General features: G+C 45.9%; 1 protein-coding gene across 1 annotated transcript in view; it reads left to right on the top strand.

Moving 5' to 3' along the window:
- The window catches only part of LOC102831982 (zinc finger protein 135-like), a 31425-nt gene that overhangs the window by 6971 nt on the left and 9580 nt on the right, over positions 1–14874 (top strand). The window contains exons 3-4 of the mRNA XM_006877737.1: positions 7669–8012; positions 8063–8142. Of these exons, the coding sequence (XP_006877799.1) occupies positions 7669–8012; positions 8063–8142 (424 nt within the window). The remainder of the gene's footprint in view (positions 1–7668; positions 8013–8062; positions 8143–14874) is intronic.

The following is a 14874-nucleotide window of genomic DNA, read 5'->3' as shown; positions in this document are numbered from 1 at the left end:
AGAGAAACTCTGTTAACTGATGGTATGTGGAGGGGATTATAATCAATGTAATGAAACAAGGTATATGAATGTTTGAATGTGAAACCGATGATGTGCCCTGAAAACTTTCACTCAATCCACAATAAAAACCTTAAAAAAAACCCCACATAACTCCTGGAAATGACAAACAAAAAACAACAAAAGATATCAAAACATGACAAAAACAGAAGAGAGTAGATGAGGCAAATGAGCTGGAGACAGACAAAGGCTTTCTAGAAGAGGAAAAGCAAGTTTTAGATATGCCTGAGAAAGAATTCAGAAGAATGATAGGAAACAAATTCAAATGCTCCAAAAAGGGGTGGAGGAAAACAAGGAAGAAGTCAGGAAAGTACTACAAGAACAATCAAATAAGATTGCTACAGCATTGGAAACAATTCAAAATCTGCAAAAAGAGGTCCAGATGATTAATAATAAAATATCAGAAATGGACAAGAGACTGAAAGGGGAAAGGAGCAGAACAGAAGAGATGGAAGCCAGAACTAGCGAGCTGGAAGACAAATCTCTCAATACTGTTAAGAGAGAAGAGCAAGCTGAAAAAGAATAAAAAAGCCTGAAGAGAGTTTAAGATTCATGCTGGATAACATGAAGAGGAACAATGTAAGAATTATTAGCATTCGGGAACAAGAAGAATCAAAGAAGTCCACAGAGGAGATATTTGAAGAGCTTCTGGAAGAAAATTTCCCTAACATCTTGAAAGATGAGAAGATAAACATTCAAGAAGCTGAACGTACCCCAGGAAGGATAGACCCCAAATGAAAGTCACCAAGACATATAATAATAATTAAGCTCTCCAAAATCAAAGTCAAAGAGAGAATACTAAAAGCGGCCAGGGAGAAGAGAAGTGTTGGTTATAAAGGCAAGCAAATTAAGCTCTGACTAATCAGAACAAAGGGAGCTCTGGTAGTGTAGTGGTTTCAAATCGGGCTGCAAACCACAAGGTCGACAGTTCGAAACTGCCAGATGCTCTGTCGGAGAAAGATGAGGCTTTCTGCTCCCATAAAGATTTAAAGCCTTGGAAACCGTGTTCAGGGTCTCTATGGGTTGGAACCGACTCAAAAGAACATAACAACAACAACAAATCAGAACAAAAGGAGCTCTGGTAACGTAGTGGTTATGAATCGGGTTGCGAACAGCAAGGTCAGTAGTTTGAAAATACCAGCTATTCTGCCGGAGAAAGATGAGGCTTTCTGCTCCCATAAAGATTTACAGCCTCGAAAACACAAAAAACACAAACCCAACACAAGAAGGCATGCAGAAAAAAGAACGAACAGCACTACCAAAAGGTAACATAATGGCAGCACTTAATTCAAATCTATCAATAATTACATTGAATGTCAATGGATTGAATGTACCAGTGAAGAGACAGAGAGTGGCAGAATAGATAAGAAAACAAGACCCTTCAATATGCTGCCTGCAACAGACACACCTTACACACAAAGACAAAAGCAGACTAAAAATTAAAGGGTGGAAAAAAATATACCAAGTTAACTGCAACAATAAACAAGCATGAGTGGCAATACTAATCTCTGATAAAGTAAACTTTCAGATAAAAACCAGCATAAGAGTCACAGAAGGACACTATCTCATGATCAAAGGGTCAATTGAGCAAGACGACATAACCATACTAAATATCTACGCTTCAATGAAAATCAAGATACATGAAGCAAACCTTACTAGAATTGAAGAAAGAAATAGATAACATCCCCAAGGAAACATCCTTTCAACTGATTGGCTGCTCATAGCCAATCATCTAAGGGTTAACTATGCTGTATTAGATTTCACCATGGAAATACTCACATCTCAACTACCAAACTGTCGCAGTCAAGTTGACACAAAACCCTATTACAGTCAACCCTTTGTCAACTTGACACCTATAAACTATATGTGAAATCTCTAAATAAAGATGATACAACTAAAACATGACCAACCGAAAGCACTCTGGCCCTATTTACATCTTATATGTCACAAATGAACAAAGTAAAAATATTTGATACACACATACAAAATCAAACAAAAAATTATACATTCATTTAGATATCCAAAGGGCAGCCATTCTGCCAGCCAGCCTCCTGCCTGTCGGCACACAGCCTCAGTCCACGAGCCTTGAGACTGCAGCTGCTCTGTCTTTCCATTCCATCACTTCTGCTGCCATCGGTGCCATCATCACTTTTCCAGGCAGGGACCTCACACGTCATTCATGGTCCTGGGATCGTATGCTCCTGAAATGAAAGAATAACTGCTCCCCCCTTTTAGTTACACATACTATACACAATCCAACTAACAGTAACTCACAATTGAAATCATAAAGTCTAATCAGCATCATCTCCTACCTCCTTTCACCAGATCCATCTGAAAAAGAAGAAAACTATTCAGTGGGGATTCTCCTTTGACCCCTCATGCCAAAACTAAGCACACCCATTGAAGATTATAAGCCAGTCACTTCTTGCCTTTATAGCCACTACCCTCACCCCTATTTGTGATAGCCAATGTCTAAATTGCCCATCGCTACCTACCCAGTACACTGAGGAGACAAGCATGTTCCTTGATACTAAGAATCTTCCATTCTGGTTGGAATTGTGAACAACTGCATCCATAAGCAAAAGTCCAGGCCCAACAAACTGCAGCAACTGATCTTGCTGATAGCATCAGACATCTTTATCTTCATCTCTTTGGGTTCTGGTCACAGCTCAGCCACAGTCATCCAGGTTAGGTCAAAAGGCTACCAGCTGTATTTTTGGAAGTTCACACACACCTCCCTGTACTTCAGACCAGCTGGCCCCTTCACTCTCAACCCTAGCCCCCAGGGGTTAGCTAGGTCAGTGACTCAGGTGTTCGTTACAACTCCCTAAACTTCAGACCAGCCATGTCTTCCTCTTCTCTCTCATCTCAAGGTCAATGTTTTGTGTGACATCTGCTTTAGGCAACTCTAAAAGCTGTTTTTCCCTCCTCATGAAGGAGGCACATTTTTCCTTTCAGTCATTACAGGTAAATTCCCCATGCTCCTTAATTCTTTCTCTTATAAGACTTCATGAATCCTGCTCCTGATGCCAAGTGGGGACCATGCTCCTGATGCCAAGTGGTCCCCATTAGTGGGGTAGGAGAGAGCGAGAAAGAATTAGATTTCACCATGCGAATAAGCAAATCTTAACCCAAACTAACCCAGTCAAGTTGACACAAAACCTTAACTGTTACATCATGGTTTTTTTTCTATAGCATCATATGCATGTGCAAGTTGGACAATGAATAAGAAAGACTGTAAAAGAATTGATGCATTTAAATTTTGGTGTTGGGGAAGAATATTAGAAGTACCACGGACTACCAAAAGAACAAACAAATCTGTGTTGGAAGAAGTACAGCCAGGTTGCTTCTCAGAAGCCAGGATGGAGAGACTTTATCACTCATATTTTGGACATGCTATCAAGAGGGACTAGGCCCTGGAGAAGGACATCATGCTTGGTAAAGTGGAGGGTCGGCAAACAAGAGGAAGACCCCAATGAGATGGATTGGTACAGAGCAATGGGCTCAAGCCTAACCGTTATGAGACGGCGCAGGACAAGGCGGTGTTTCAGTCTCTTGTATATGGGGTCACTCACTATGAGTCGATACCCACTTGATGGCACTTAACAATAACACACACTCACAGTCATATATTGACTCATATTTTAAGCTACAGCCTGTACTTGCATACGAGCAATTGATGGCCTGTTCCACAGTCTACGGCTGGCCTTTGGTCTGATGATACTGATTTGTATACGGTTAAGTCATCAGTCTGCTCAAAGTTGAAGCTGATACCTTAATTTCAGTTCTTCCAAACAAGCCTTCCATTACATGCTCTAGAGTGTAGTCAGGTGAAAACACTTGCTCTAATTGCCACACCCAAAAGCAGGTGTCCCTAGTTAAACAAAGGCTAGTTTCTCAGGATAAATACAGCCCACCACTACCCTTGCCACTTGTAGGAAATTTGTGTTTTGTGTTCTGGTTTAGGAATTTCAGAATTTCCTGCAAGACTTAACATTTCTAAAGCCCTTCAGTTCACAAAATCTCATATCCTTTGTTTGTTAATTATGGATTGGTGAGATGTACTCACCCATTTGATGAGTGTCTACTATATGCTAGGCATAGCTCTACGCAAGCAATAACATCACAGGAAAAGGAGTGAAGAATGTTAGCACAGACTAGAAGACTGTACTTTTAAATAAGGTAGGGGTGAACCACCGAGACGGTTCCAACTCATAGCAACCCTGTATAGGGTTTCCAAGGATGCAAATCTTTACGGGAGCAGAAAGTCTCATTTATCTCACATGGAGTGCCTAATCGATTCAAACTGCCGACCCTGTGGTTAGCAGCCCGGCTGATAATTCACTAGGTTACTAGGCCTTCCTAATAGGTTACCAGGGCCCCTTTAAGTAAGGTGGTGGGGACGTGGATTACCAGGTTACCAGGGCCCCTTTAAGTAAGGTGGTGGGGACGTGGATTACCAGCTGAGCTGCTAAGGGCAAGGTCGGCAATTTCAATCTACAAACCACTCACTCCATGGGAGAAATACAAGGCTTTCTGTTCCCATAAAGACTTCTAGTCTTATAGGAAAATAATAGAATCTAGAGGCTCCACAAATTATTATTTACAGCGTCCCCAATATGTATTATACAGTTAATCGACATAGGAAAAGCCCAGTTCTCAAGAGAGAATGCAGTCAGTGGAGTTAATCCTGAAATAACTCAGATGTTTAAATTAGCAGACAATAGCCTTACAGCAACTATTACAACTGTGTTTAATAAAGTAAGAGTAACTACAGTTACAATGAGATAAAGAGGAAATCTCTGTAGAGAAATTTTATACAGCATGTTGTTGTTGTTGTTGTTGCCTTTAAGTGCCGTCAAGTAGGTTCCGACCCCTAGTGACCCTGTATAGGGTTTCCAAGGAGCAGCTGGTGAATTTGAACCACCAACCTTGCAGTAAACGACTTTGCAGTCTGACACATTAGCCCACAGTGCCAGAGCCATCAAATCGGTTCTGACTCATCGTGACCCTACACACAAGACTACCTGGTATGTATGTGGTATTGTAGGATAAGCACTGGACTGTTAATTGCAAGGTCGGTGGTTCAGACCCACCAGCTTCTCCTTGGAAACCCTATATAGAGTCACTATGAGTCAGAAGCGACTCCACAGCACACAGCAATCACAGTTCAATGACAGTAATTCCTGGTCCGGCACCTTCCACAGTCTTTCTTGTTTCAAACCATTGCTTCAGCCACTGTGTGACTCCATTTTGTTAAAGGTCTTCCTCTCTTGGCTAACTCTACACTTTACTACACAGGACGTCCTTCTTCAGGATTACAATGGCCAAAGGACTTTCACCATCCTTAATTCTAAGGAGCATTCTGGCTGTCCTTCTCCCAAGATAATTAAAAGGCAATATTTTTGTTGTTTAAAAAACAACCCAAAAAATTTAAAGTCTTGGAAATCTTTACAAGGTCGCTATGGGTCGGAACAGACTCAACGGCATTTAACAACATCGACAACATAGAAACTGTAGGATAAGCCCTGGGCTGCTAACCACAAGGTCAGCAGTTCAAACCCACCAGTCACCTCCATGAAGAAAGATAAGGTGGTCTACTCCTGTAAAGGTTGACAGTATTGGACCCTTTATATAGGATGGTTATGAGTCAGAATTGATTACAGTATTGGAACCTGAGATACGGTAGTTATGAGCCAGAATTCATTCAATGAAAGTGGGTTTGGCTTTTTTTTTTAAGTGGGTAGAGTTGTGCTGCTAACCAAAAGATCAACAGTTCAAATCTACTGGCCACTTGGTGGGAGAAAGATGAGACTTTCTGCTGCTGTAAAGATTGACAGCCTTGGGTTGGAACAGACTCAACAGCACACAACCACCACCAGAGTTTTAAATGGGGTCTGGTAGTGCAGTGAGTTAAGCATTGGGCTGCTAACTGCCAGGTCAGCAGTTCAAACCCACTAGCTGATCCATGGGCAAAAGATGAGGCCATCTAATTTCCTAAAGGGAATAGGGGGTGGGTCCATGGCCGCAGGCTGGGTAGACTTTCAAGAAACTCGGATGGCACACTGGGTTCAACACAGAGCTGCTAACGACATGGTTGGTGGTTCAAACCCATAAACTGCTCTGCAGGAGAAAGATGAAGTGCAGTCTGCTTCCAGAAACATCTACAACCCTGGGAACCCTCGGAGCCCTTCTCTGACGTCCCACTAAGTCACTGTGAGTCATAACTGACTTGATGGCAGGGTTTTTGTTTTTTGTAGGGTTTAAGCTGATAAATAAATAGATCTGGTTTCCTTTGACAGGTTCATTCAGGGTGCTGAAGGACAGAACTGGGGGAGGAAGGGGACAGCAAGAGAGAAATGCAATGACCCAGGCAAACCATGGAGGGACATGGAGCTGGGGTAGCAACCGCTGTACTAGGAGAACTCATTAAACCTAGATATGATTTGAAAGTAGGAACATGATTTCCTGGCAGATTGTGACAGGGGTGTATGTAGCCTTTCACCTTACTTATTCAACCTGTATGCTGAACAAATAATCTGAGAAACTGGGTTCTATGAAGAAACACGTGGCATCAAGAGTGGAAATTCATGGTCAGCCGTGTTTTGTAAACTGAAGCCCCTTGTTTGCAAGGTCAATTTCTGTAAGAATTAGCCAACTCTGTGAATGTTGAGTCAATTCCGACTCATAGTGAGGCTGTACAGAGCTCCTTAGGAGCAGCTCGTGGGTTTGAACTGCTGACCTTGTGGTTCGAAGCCCAGTGCTGATCTTACAGAGACACACCAGAAGTCCAAATATTAGCGAATCAGAAATACCCGGACTGTAGCCCCTAACTTGCAATGTTTCCGCTCATCAACCTCTGATTCTGCAGCTCCTTCAATCACTCGCCTTTCTGCCAAAATAAAACTTCCTTTGAACAGACCTCTAATTCTTTCTCTACAACACCCTGTTTTAAGGAACTACTGGCCTGACTTTACAAGCTAGTCTCCCGTTTTTCCTATTAGTATATTTAGCAAATAGACCCTGGTTTTCTTGGAACCTACATGACTTTTGTCTTCTTAGCTTCGCAGCTTTCTAAAAGAAAGTTTTTACAGAACCCTCCGCCCAGCAAGTGACAACCACCAACGATTTCAGGTAACCGGCAATTCTCTTGGTTCGGAGATGCTTTTAAAACGAAAACGAAAAACAAACAGCCCTCCTCCGTTGTCTGCAAGTATAAACAAGCATTGCAAACATCCGGACAGCCTCCACTGTGCCGCACGCCAGTAGTTCGCTCAAGCCTAAAGCCACCGAAGGGAAGAGCAGCGCAGAGCAACCCACAAACCCTGTCCCAACCTCAGACGCCTCGGCCGCACAGCTGCCTCTGCGCCTCCTTTAAGCAGACCCACGGGCGGTGCTTACGTCACTTATCAGGGGCGGAGCTTCAGGGCGGGGCCAGAGGGAATGGGCGGGGACGCCAGCGCCACAGTAGCTGCGCCGAACCTGGAACTGTGTACAGTGAACGCTGGGGGCGCGCCACGCGCGGGGCCGCGCATTCGGGTGCTGGGCTTCGGAAGCGGCGGCGCGCAGAGCTGAGCGCGATCTGGCGCCGAACCCTGGCTCCGCCCCCAGCCTGCGCTGCACCGCCTTCCGTAACGTCGCCCGCCTGGACTTGGCGAGTCCGAGTCGCGGTGGCCACAAGCAGGTAGGATGCCGCCCGAGATCAGTAAGTGTGGACTGGGCCCCGCCGTCCTCGGCACACTGCCCGGGCCCCCGCGTCCTTCGGCGCCTGTGGCGGGGGTCGCGGGCGGCCTGGCGGGGTCCCTGGGTGCAGGGAGGGTACTCACAGGCCAGCATCTGGTCCTCGGACCTCGGGGGTATCCGGCGGCGATCCCAAGCCGGGGAGACCCCCGAAGTTGGGTGCTGCAGGCTGGGCCTGGCTGAGAGCGCTTACCAGGAAGTGGCGCGTCCCTCAGGTGACCGGCTGAGACTGGTCCAGGGGGCTTGCCTCTTTTCTCCCCGGCAGGAAGTGCCTGCTACGTGTACGTCTCCGAAGACAAAGTGTTTGCCAGCTTCTCCCAGATGGAGAGAGGTGTCTCCAAAATGGTCTGAAGAACCTGCTCATTGCCACCAACAGTCCGACTCACAGTGACACTGTAGGACCGTAGAAATGAGCCCATGGGACTTCTAAGGCTAAGTCTTTAGGAGGGCAGACTGGAATGACCTTCAGTTTAGCAGGCAGATGCCTTAAGCACTGATCAACAAGATTCCTTAGTGGCGACCTTAAGGACAGTGATTTTCTTTGCCTTAATGTAAAGTCAATTCGGGTGTAGCGCTGTAGAATAAGCACTGGGCCACAAGCTGTAGAATAAGCACTGGGCCACAAGATCGGCTGGTGGTTCAGACTCTCCAGCTGCTCCTCCGAAACCCGATACAGGATCGCTGTGAGTTGGAAACCACTCTACAGCAAATGACATCAACAATAAGGTTAAGTGTGTCATCCTGAGGATTATCCACATTAACACCAATGCGCCAGACTGCAAAGCTGTTTGAACTGCTAGGTCGGCAAGCCAAGCTCACCAGCTGCTCCTCGGAAACCCTATACAGGGTCATTATGGTCGGAACCCACAACACAACAACAAAACCCCTCCATGGCTGAGGTTCATTTACGCACACTCCCCTTTAGTCCTGGTGTGGCGCTGTAGGATAAGCACTAGATTACTAACAATAATGTCAGTGGTTCAAACCCACCAGCCACTCCTTGGAAACCTAATACAGGGCCGCTATAAGTCAGAGCTAACTCGATGGCTCTTAACAGCAACGTGAAGTGTGTCAGCCTAAGGAATATCCACAGAACACTTAGCTTCCCGCTCCAAGGCCCAGTGCCATTTCTGCACATTGCCCTTTGGTATCTTAATTCTCAGACCCTTTCAGCTCCACATCTCCAGCCCTGTGCTGAGCAGGGTGAGGGAGCCATGCCCCGTCCACCTGGGGACCATATCCTGGAGTCCTTCCTGGAAGCTGGGTTCATTTCACCGAGTCCTCATGCTGTTCCTTGGTGCGCAGATTCTGATGCGGATTAGCTGTGTTATTTAGAAGCAAGGCTCTGAATTTGAGGAAGGAGACAGAGATGCTAATCATCCCTGCCTCCCTGGCTGCCCATGCCAGTGCTCACAGCCTCTCCCTTCTTGCTGGGCGCCCACCAACTCACCTCCTTGCTTCATCTTGGATATGCCTCACATCAGTCTCAGGCCTGGTCATTGGTATTGCTTTTACCTGGTTAGTCTTTCCTCAGAGCGCTGCAAGCCTTGCTCCCTGTCCACGTTTGTTTCTGTTTGGATATTACCTTACTAGAGGATCTCCTAAAACAGTGTCCCCTTCCCTGGCCACTACTGCTCAATGCTAGTAATAAATAAGCTAGCAAGCAGACAAGTGCCAACTTCTCATGGATCGTCAGCCTATATCCATAGTCTACCTTCCCCAACTAGGTTGTAAGCTCTAGGAAAGCAGCTTCATTCAATGCTTTGTCCTCAAACCTAGATGATGCCTATACAGTAGTGAGTCATTGAAAGCTCTTAAAAGCTGGCCGAATCTTGGAGATCAGAAGGAAAGTTTGACTGTGTGCAAGTATGAAAGCGGGGGCCCGTTTCAGATGGCTAACCCTTTCAGTTGTGGACGCCTCCTTTTTGACCACTCTACCGGTGTCAGAATACCCTTGCTGTCTTCCACTTGGAGCAACTCAGCCCAACAGTGCTCCTGCAGCTTGTAGAAAGGTGGTTTCCTGTTGTTTAGGTTCATCTCTAATTGCCACTTCCTGGAAAGGAAATCCTTTTCAGAACTAAGAGTGCAGTGTGATGGTGGCCATCTAGAAACATATATAGCTGTATTTATTTAATTGTACATTTAATATCCCTTACCTGAAACATCTCACAGAACTCACAACGGTCAAAGGAAATGGCTCACAAGGCTGACAATTCCCAGGCCAGAGTCTCAGGAGCCGATGACCCCACATTGTCAGGCTGTTGATGCCCAAGGCTTTAAGACCGGTGAATCAGGTCAGGCGATGGGCCACAAATCCCACAACTAGAGATCGGATGGCGATGAGGCTGCAGAGCCCAGAGCAAGGGAGCAAACTTGGCCACAGTATTCCTGTCTATTGAGTTCAGACCATGTCCCCAAGGGAAATGAAGAGCAGTGAGTTAGGCCACACCCTCTAGTGAGGTGGTGGTGTTTGGGTTCTAACTCGTAGTGACCCTCTAAAGGGTTTCAGAGGCTGTAAAGCTTTACAGGAGCAGAAAGACTCATCTTTCTCTTTTGAAGCTACTGGTAGAATCGAACTATTGACCTTGCGGTTAGCAGTCCAGCTCATACTCCACTATGCTACCAGAACTGCGTAGTCACAGCTATAGAGGCTAGGGTACACATCACAGAATGGGACATATGGCTAGAAGGGTCATAATAAACAGCCGGCTGCCTACAGCCTCCTTGGTTACTAGGTGATGTTTGCTTTTCGGGACTATTGTAAGGGGAAGGGATTTCTTCAGTTCCTTTTTAAGTTGTTCATTGATGGTTTGTAAAACCACAACTGCTTTTTGCTTATTAAATTGTATCCTACAACTTTGCCAACTTCTTTTATTAGTTCTGGTACTTGTGGAGTCTTTGGAACCCTCTATATATTGGTCTTGTTGTCTTTGTTAAGCACTGTGGAGTCCGTTCTGACTCTTAGTGACCCTGTATAGGGTTTCCTTGCAGTTAGCAGTCCAGTGCTTACCGCACAGTGCCACACCAGGACTGGATTATATGTTAGGACTAGAGAGAGTTTCATTTCGCCCTTCTTATTTAGAAAGCTTTCAGTTAGTTTTGTGTGTAATCACCCTGGCTGGGAACTTTCAGCACAATAGTGAATAGCAGTGCAAGTGGGCAGACTAGGGTCTCCTGTTCTTAGGGGGAATGATTTCTGTCTTTCGCCATTGAAACGACATGAATTGTGGGTTTTTCACAAATGCCTTTTAGCAGATTGAGGAGTTTCCCTTTTATGTCTACTTTGCTGAGTGTTTTTACCATGAATGGGTTTTATATTTTGTCAAATGCCTTTGACTGAGGTTAAGAATGAGATTCTTTTCATCTTTTTTATTAATGTGCAATAGTATATGGATTTTCTTACATTGAACCGTTCCTGCAATAAATCACAGTTCACCATGGGTCATAGTCCTTTTAATATGCTGTTGGATTCAGTTTACTAATATTTTTAAGGATGTTCTGCATCGAGTTTCATAATGGATGTCGGTCTGTGCTCTTCTGTCTGGCCTTATGCAAAGAGTAAAGGAGCTCTGCTAGGGTAGGGGTTGCAAGTCAAGCTGCTAACCTCAAGGTCAGCAGGTTGAAACTACCAGCCGTTCTGTGGGGAAAAGATGAGGCTTTCTGTTCCTGGAAAGTTTTAACAGTTGCGGAAACCCTATACAATGAGTGGGAACCGACTCCACGGCACACCACCACCACCACGGTGACCACCGTACAGACAGTAAGTGTGCCCGCCCGCCCACTCATTACTCTGTTTGGGCCCACCGACTTGAGCCGACAACCACAGTAACCATGGATTTCTACCACGTGGCTTTCTGACTTGCAGCTGCCGGAGTCTCCAGCTTCAGATAGTCCTACAGTTTGGTCAGAAATTCTCCGAGGAATCGAATCGTGATTCTCTTGGTTTTAGATCTCCTGAGAAGTCTGTTACTCACCCACCTTCCTAGCCCCCTCCCTCAGGCTGGGTCATGCAGACTAGAAAGTTCTTCCCCACAGACTAGACTCTTGTCTTATCTGCAGTCCTTTTGCCAAACAGGGGGTCTCTCACCCCCACGCTGAGCTACTGCCATCAGACGATGGCATGACCTAAGGAGAGGGTTTACCACCTGGATGCGCAGTGGGTCTTGCACAATTCCCTCCACCCTCCCAGAGAGCCGCAGAAATCTATGAGGAGTTGGGACCCTTGGATGCTGTAAAAAGCACCTTGCTTGTTGCAAGTTTACAAAGAGCGGGAATCCATCCCTTCTCTTTGAAACTGGCGTTCAGCTTCCAGCGGCGGTTCTTTCAGGCAGTTCGGTAAATGCCATTGGTCTCTACATGTTGTAGGTAGTAGCCTTTTGTTGCTCTCGAGTTCAAAATAATCAAGCTTCAGAGAAAGAGGGTTGAGCAGGACAGGACCTGAAGGTCAGTCTTTGTGTGCACCTGCCTGCATTAGAGTCCTGAGAGAACATTTAGCCCCGGCCCAAGAAATAAGAGTAGAGCCAGTTGGCTGGGATGTTGTTGTTGTTGTTGTGAAATGCCGCCGAGTTGGTTCTGACTCATAGCGACCCTGTACAGGGTTTCCAAAGAGGGGCTGGTGGGTTTGAACCATCGGCCTTGTGGTTCGCATTCCACTCGGCTGAGATTGTGGGAGGAAATACACAGGAACAGACGGGAGGCTGTTCCTGAGAGAAAACGTAATGATTCTCTGATTGATTGGCTGATTGATTATTATAAGGTTGAAAGAGAATGTGTTTAGAAATTCTCCCAGGTTCCCAGAAAGCTTGGGGACTAGTGTTGTCGTGAGCAGAGCCTAAAGAAAAAGGAAGAAGCCAACGAAAGTAACTAGACAGCGCAACCCATCCAGTTACAAAACCAACAGGAAAACTGCTGCATAGAACCATGCTGGCAATGCAGAGAAAATGGTTGTTTTGAAGACAACACAGTACGAGAGTTGGCACTGCACATGGTTAAAAGTCAGGGCCACGGGCTGCAATCATGACCTTGGCACTAGAAATTCCTCTGTGGTGATTTATTGGGGGGAAAAAGCTGGTGGAAAAATTCTGTTATCTTTTCATTCTATTTTTCAATGAAATCTCCTCATATCCTATCCCTGAAAATTGATCCATGATGATATCAAATAAAAGTATGTGGGTGGTTCTACAGTGGTGACCCCTAACCTAACCCTTGGACCCCTGACTCTGTGGGAAGCGAGGTTCCGGTTTTCTACCTGTGCAGACCCAGATACCCCTCCTGCTCTACACTGAGGAAACCCCCCTTCTGTAATGTTGTCGCTGAGGGAGAGCCCTGTGGAGCTGCATGAAGAAGGCAGCTTGTTCTCTGCAAGGTTGGAGTCGGATTTCCCTTCAATGGGAAGAAGCCCTCTGGAGTATGGTTTTGAGTCTGTGGCAAACACTGCCCAGGAAAAGGCCTGAAGACCAAGAACCTGGAACTCCCTCCTTACTGTCTCCTTCCATTTCAGGTCCCAGGTGTGGCACAGAGACATCGAGTCCGGTCTAGGCAGCTGGGAACCTAGGACAGCCATCTTGCACACCCATGCAATCACAAGTAAGGGTACTCGAACTGCTCTGTGTGGCTCCAAACTGCCCAGCACCTCTGCTCCCACTCACATCCCTCTTCCTGCACTGGCTTCCTGGGCTTACACAACACCTCCAGTTGGATTTCTAAAAGCTGGAGCTAGGAGATGGTGAGTACTAGAGGGCCGGGCTATAGTTACTATAAGGGTTGGGGCTGGACAAGAGTTATTACAAGTCAGTGTGCACTGGGCCCTGCAGTCCCTCAGTGGCATCAAAAGGTGGCCAAGGGACTGAGGCCTACAAGGCATCCTGAAGCCCATCCCTGCCATCTCTGGGTCCTTCTGTCCACTCGGTGGTGAGTCATCTTCCTTATGTAACTCTCAGGGCTGGCATCATGAGAGAGTACCACTCCATCCTTGGCTCTCTTGGTGAATGACCAGAGTCCAAAGACAGAAGTGCTCTAGCAGAGGGCAGTGAGCCCAGGTCCTTCAGTGTTCTCCTTGTCCCACCCCTGCAGTTGGCATGACTCCCCCCAGGCACTGGGGCCTTTTCTGTGCGGTTTGGACACGACAGCACCACCTGTCAGTCTGTTGTGGTTGGAAGTGGGAGAAAATGGGAGAAAGTTAGACATCGAAGCCCTTTTGAACTAAGACAAGATGAAGGAGTTTTCACATGACTTCATAAAATTATTATATGAAAATTTCATTTCTTTCCTGTTTTATGCCATAGCCTGAAGCTTTCACAGTCAACTATATGGTGACATAGGGGGTTATGGGTTGGGCTGTTAACCACAGATCGGCAGTTCGAATTCACCACCTCTCCACAGAAGAAAATGAGGCTTTGTGTTCCTGTAGATTTACAGCGTCGGAAACCCTCAGTAGGGTTGCTATGAGTTGGAATCTACTCAAAGGCACACATAAGCAAGTGTACAAACTGCTCATGTGTTGTTTAAATCAGTGGCTCTAAATCCCTGTTAATAAGCAGACCTGGTCAGTGTTTGTGGCCCCTGTGTGTTCCACCCTGGTCTCACCGCCTGCCTCCTGGACATTATTATTATGTGCACTTAAGAAGTTTATTATTAGTCAAATGATTGTGGCCACTATTATAGCTTTGACCCCCAAGGTTTTTTGTTTTTTAACTAACAGCGTATTCTTTTTTTCATTGAAGGTTTACACAGCAGTTGAAGTTCCTATCCAGCAACTGCCCCACTAACTGTTCAGGCTGTTGGGTACTGTCTTCACAGTTTGTGAGCAGTCTCACTGTTTTTGTTCAGGTTCCTCCCTTTCCATTAATCTAGATTCTCTACCGTCTTACATCCTTATCTTTGTTTTAAAATAATTGTTGATCATTTGGTCTCTTATAGTTAGTTTTTAAGGGAGCACGTTGCTCACTGGGGGTAGCCTTTGTCTCATGAACCCATCATGACCTCAGGGTTAAAGTGCACCTAGGGCTACAGTTTGGGGAAGTTTCCTAGTCTCAGCCCATCCAGTAAATCTGTAGATTTGTTTGCCTCCTTGCTCAC

The sequence above is a fragment of the Chrysochloris asiatica genome, unplaced genomic scaffold, assembly GCF_000296735.1.
Source record: "Chrysochloris asiatica unplaced genomic scaffold, ChrAsi1.0 scaffold00584, whole genome shotgun sequence".
Taxonomy (NCBI): domain Eukaryota; kingdom Metazoa; phylum Chordata; class Mammalia; order Afrosoricida; family Chrysochloridae; genus Chrysochloris; species Chrysochloris asiatica.
The sequence above is the reverse complement of the archived record's forward strand: the minus strand, read 5'-3'. Positions and strand labels throughout refer to the sequence as shown.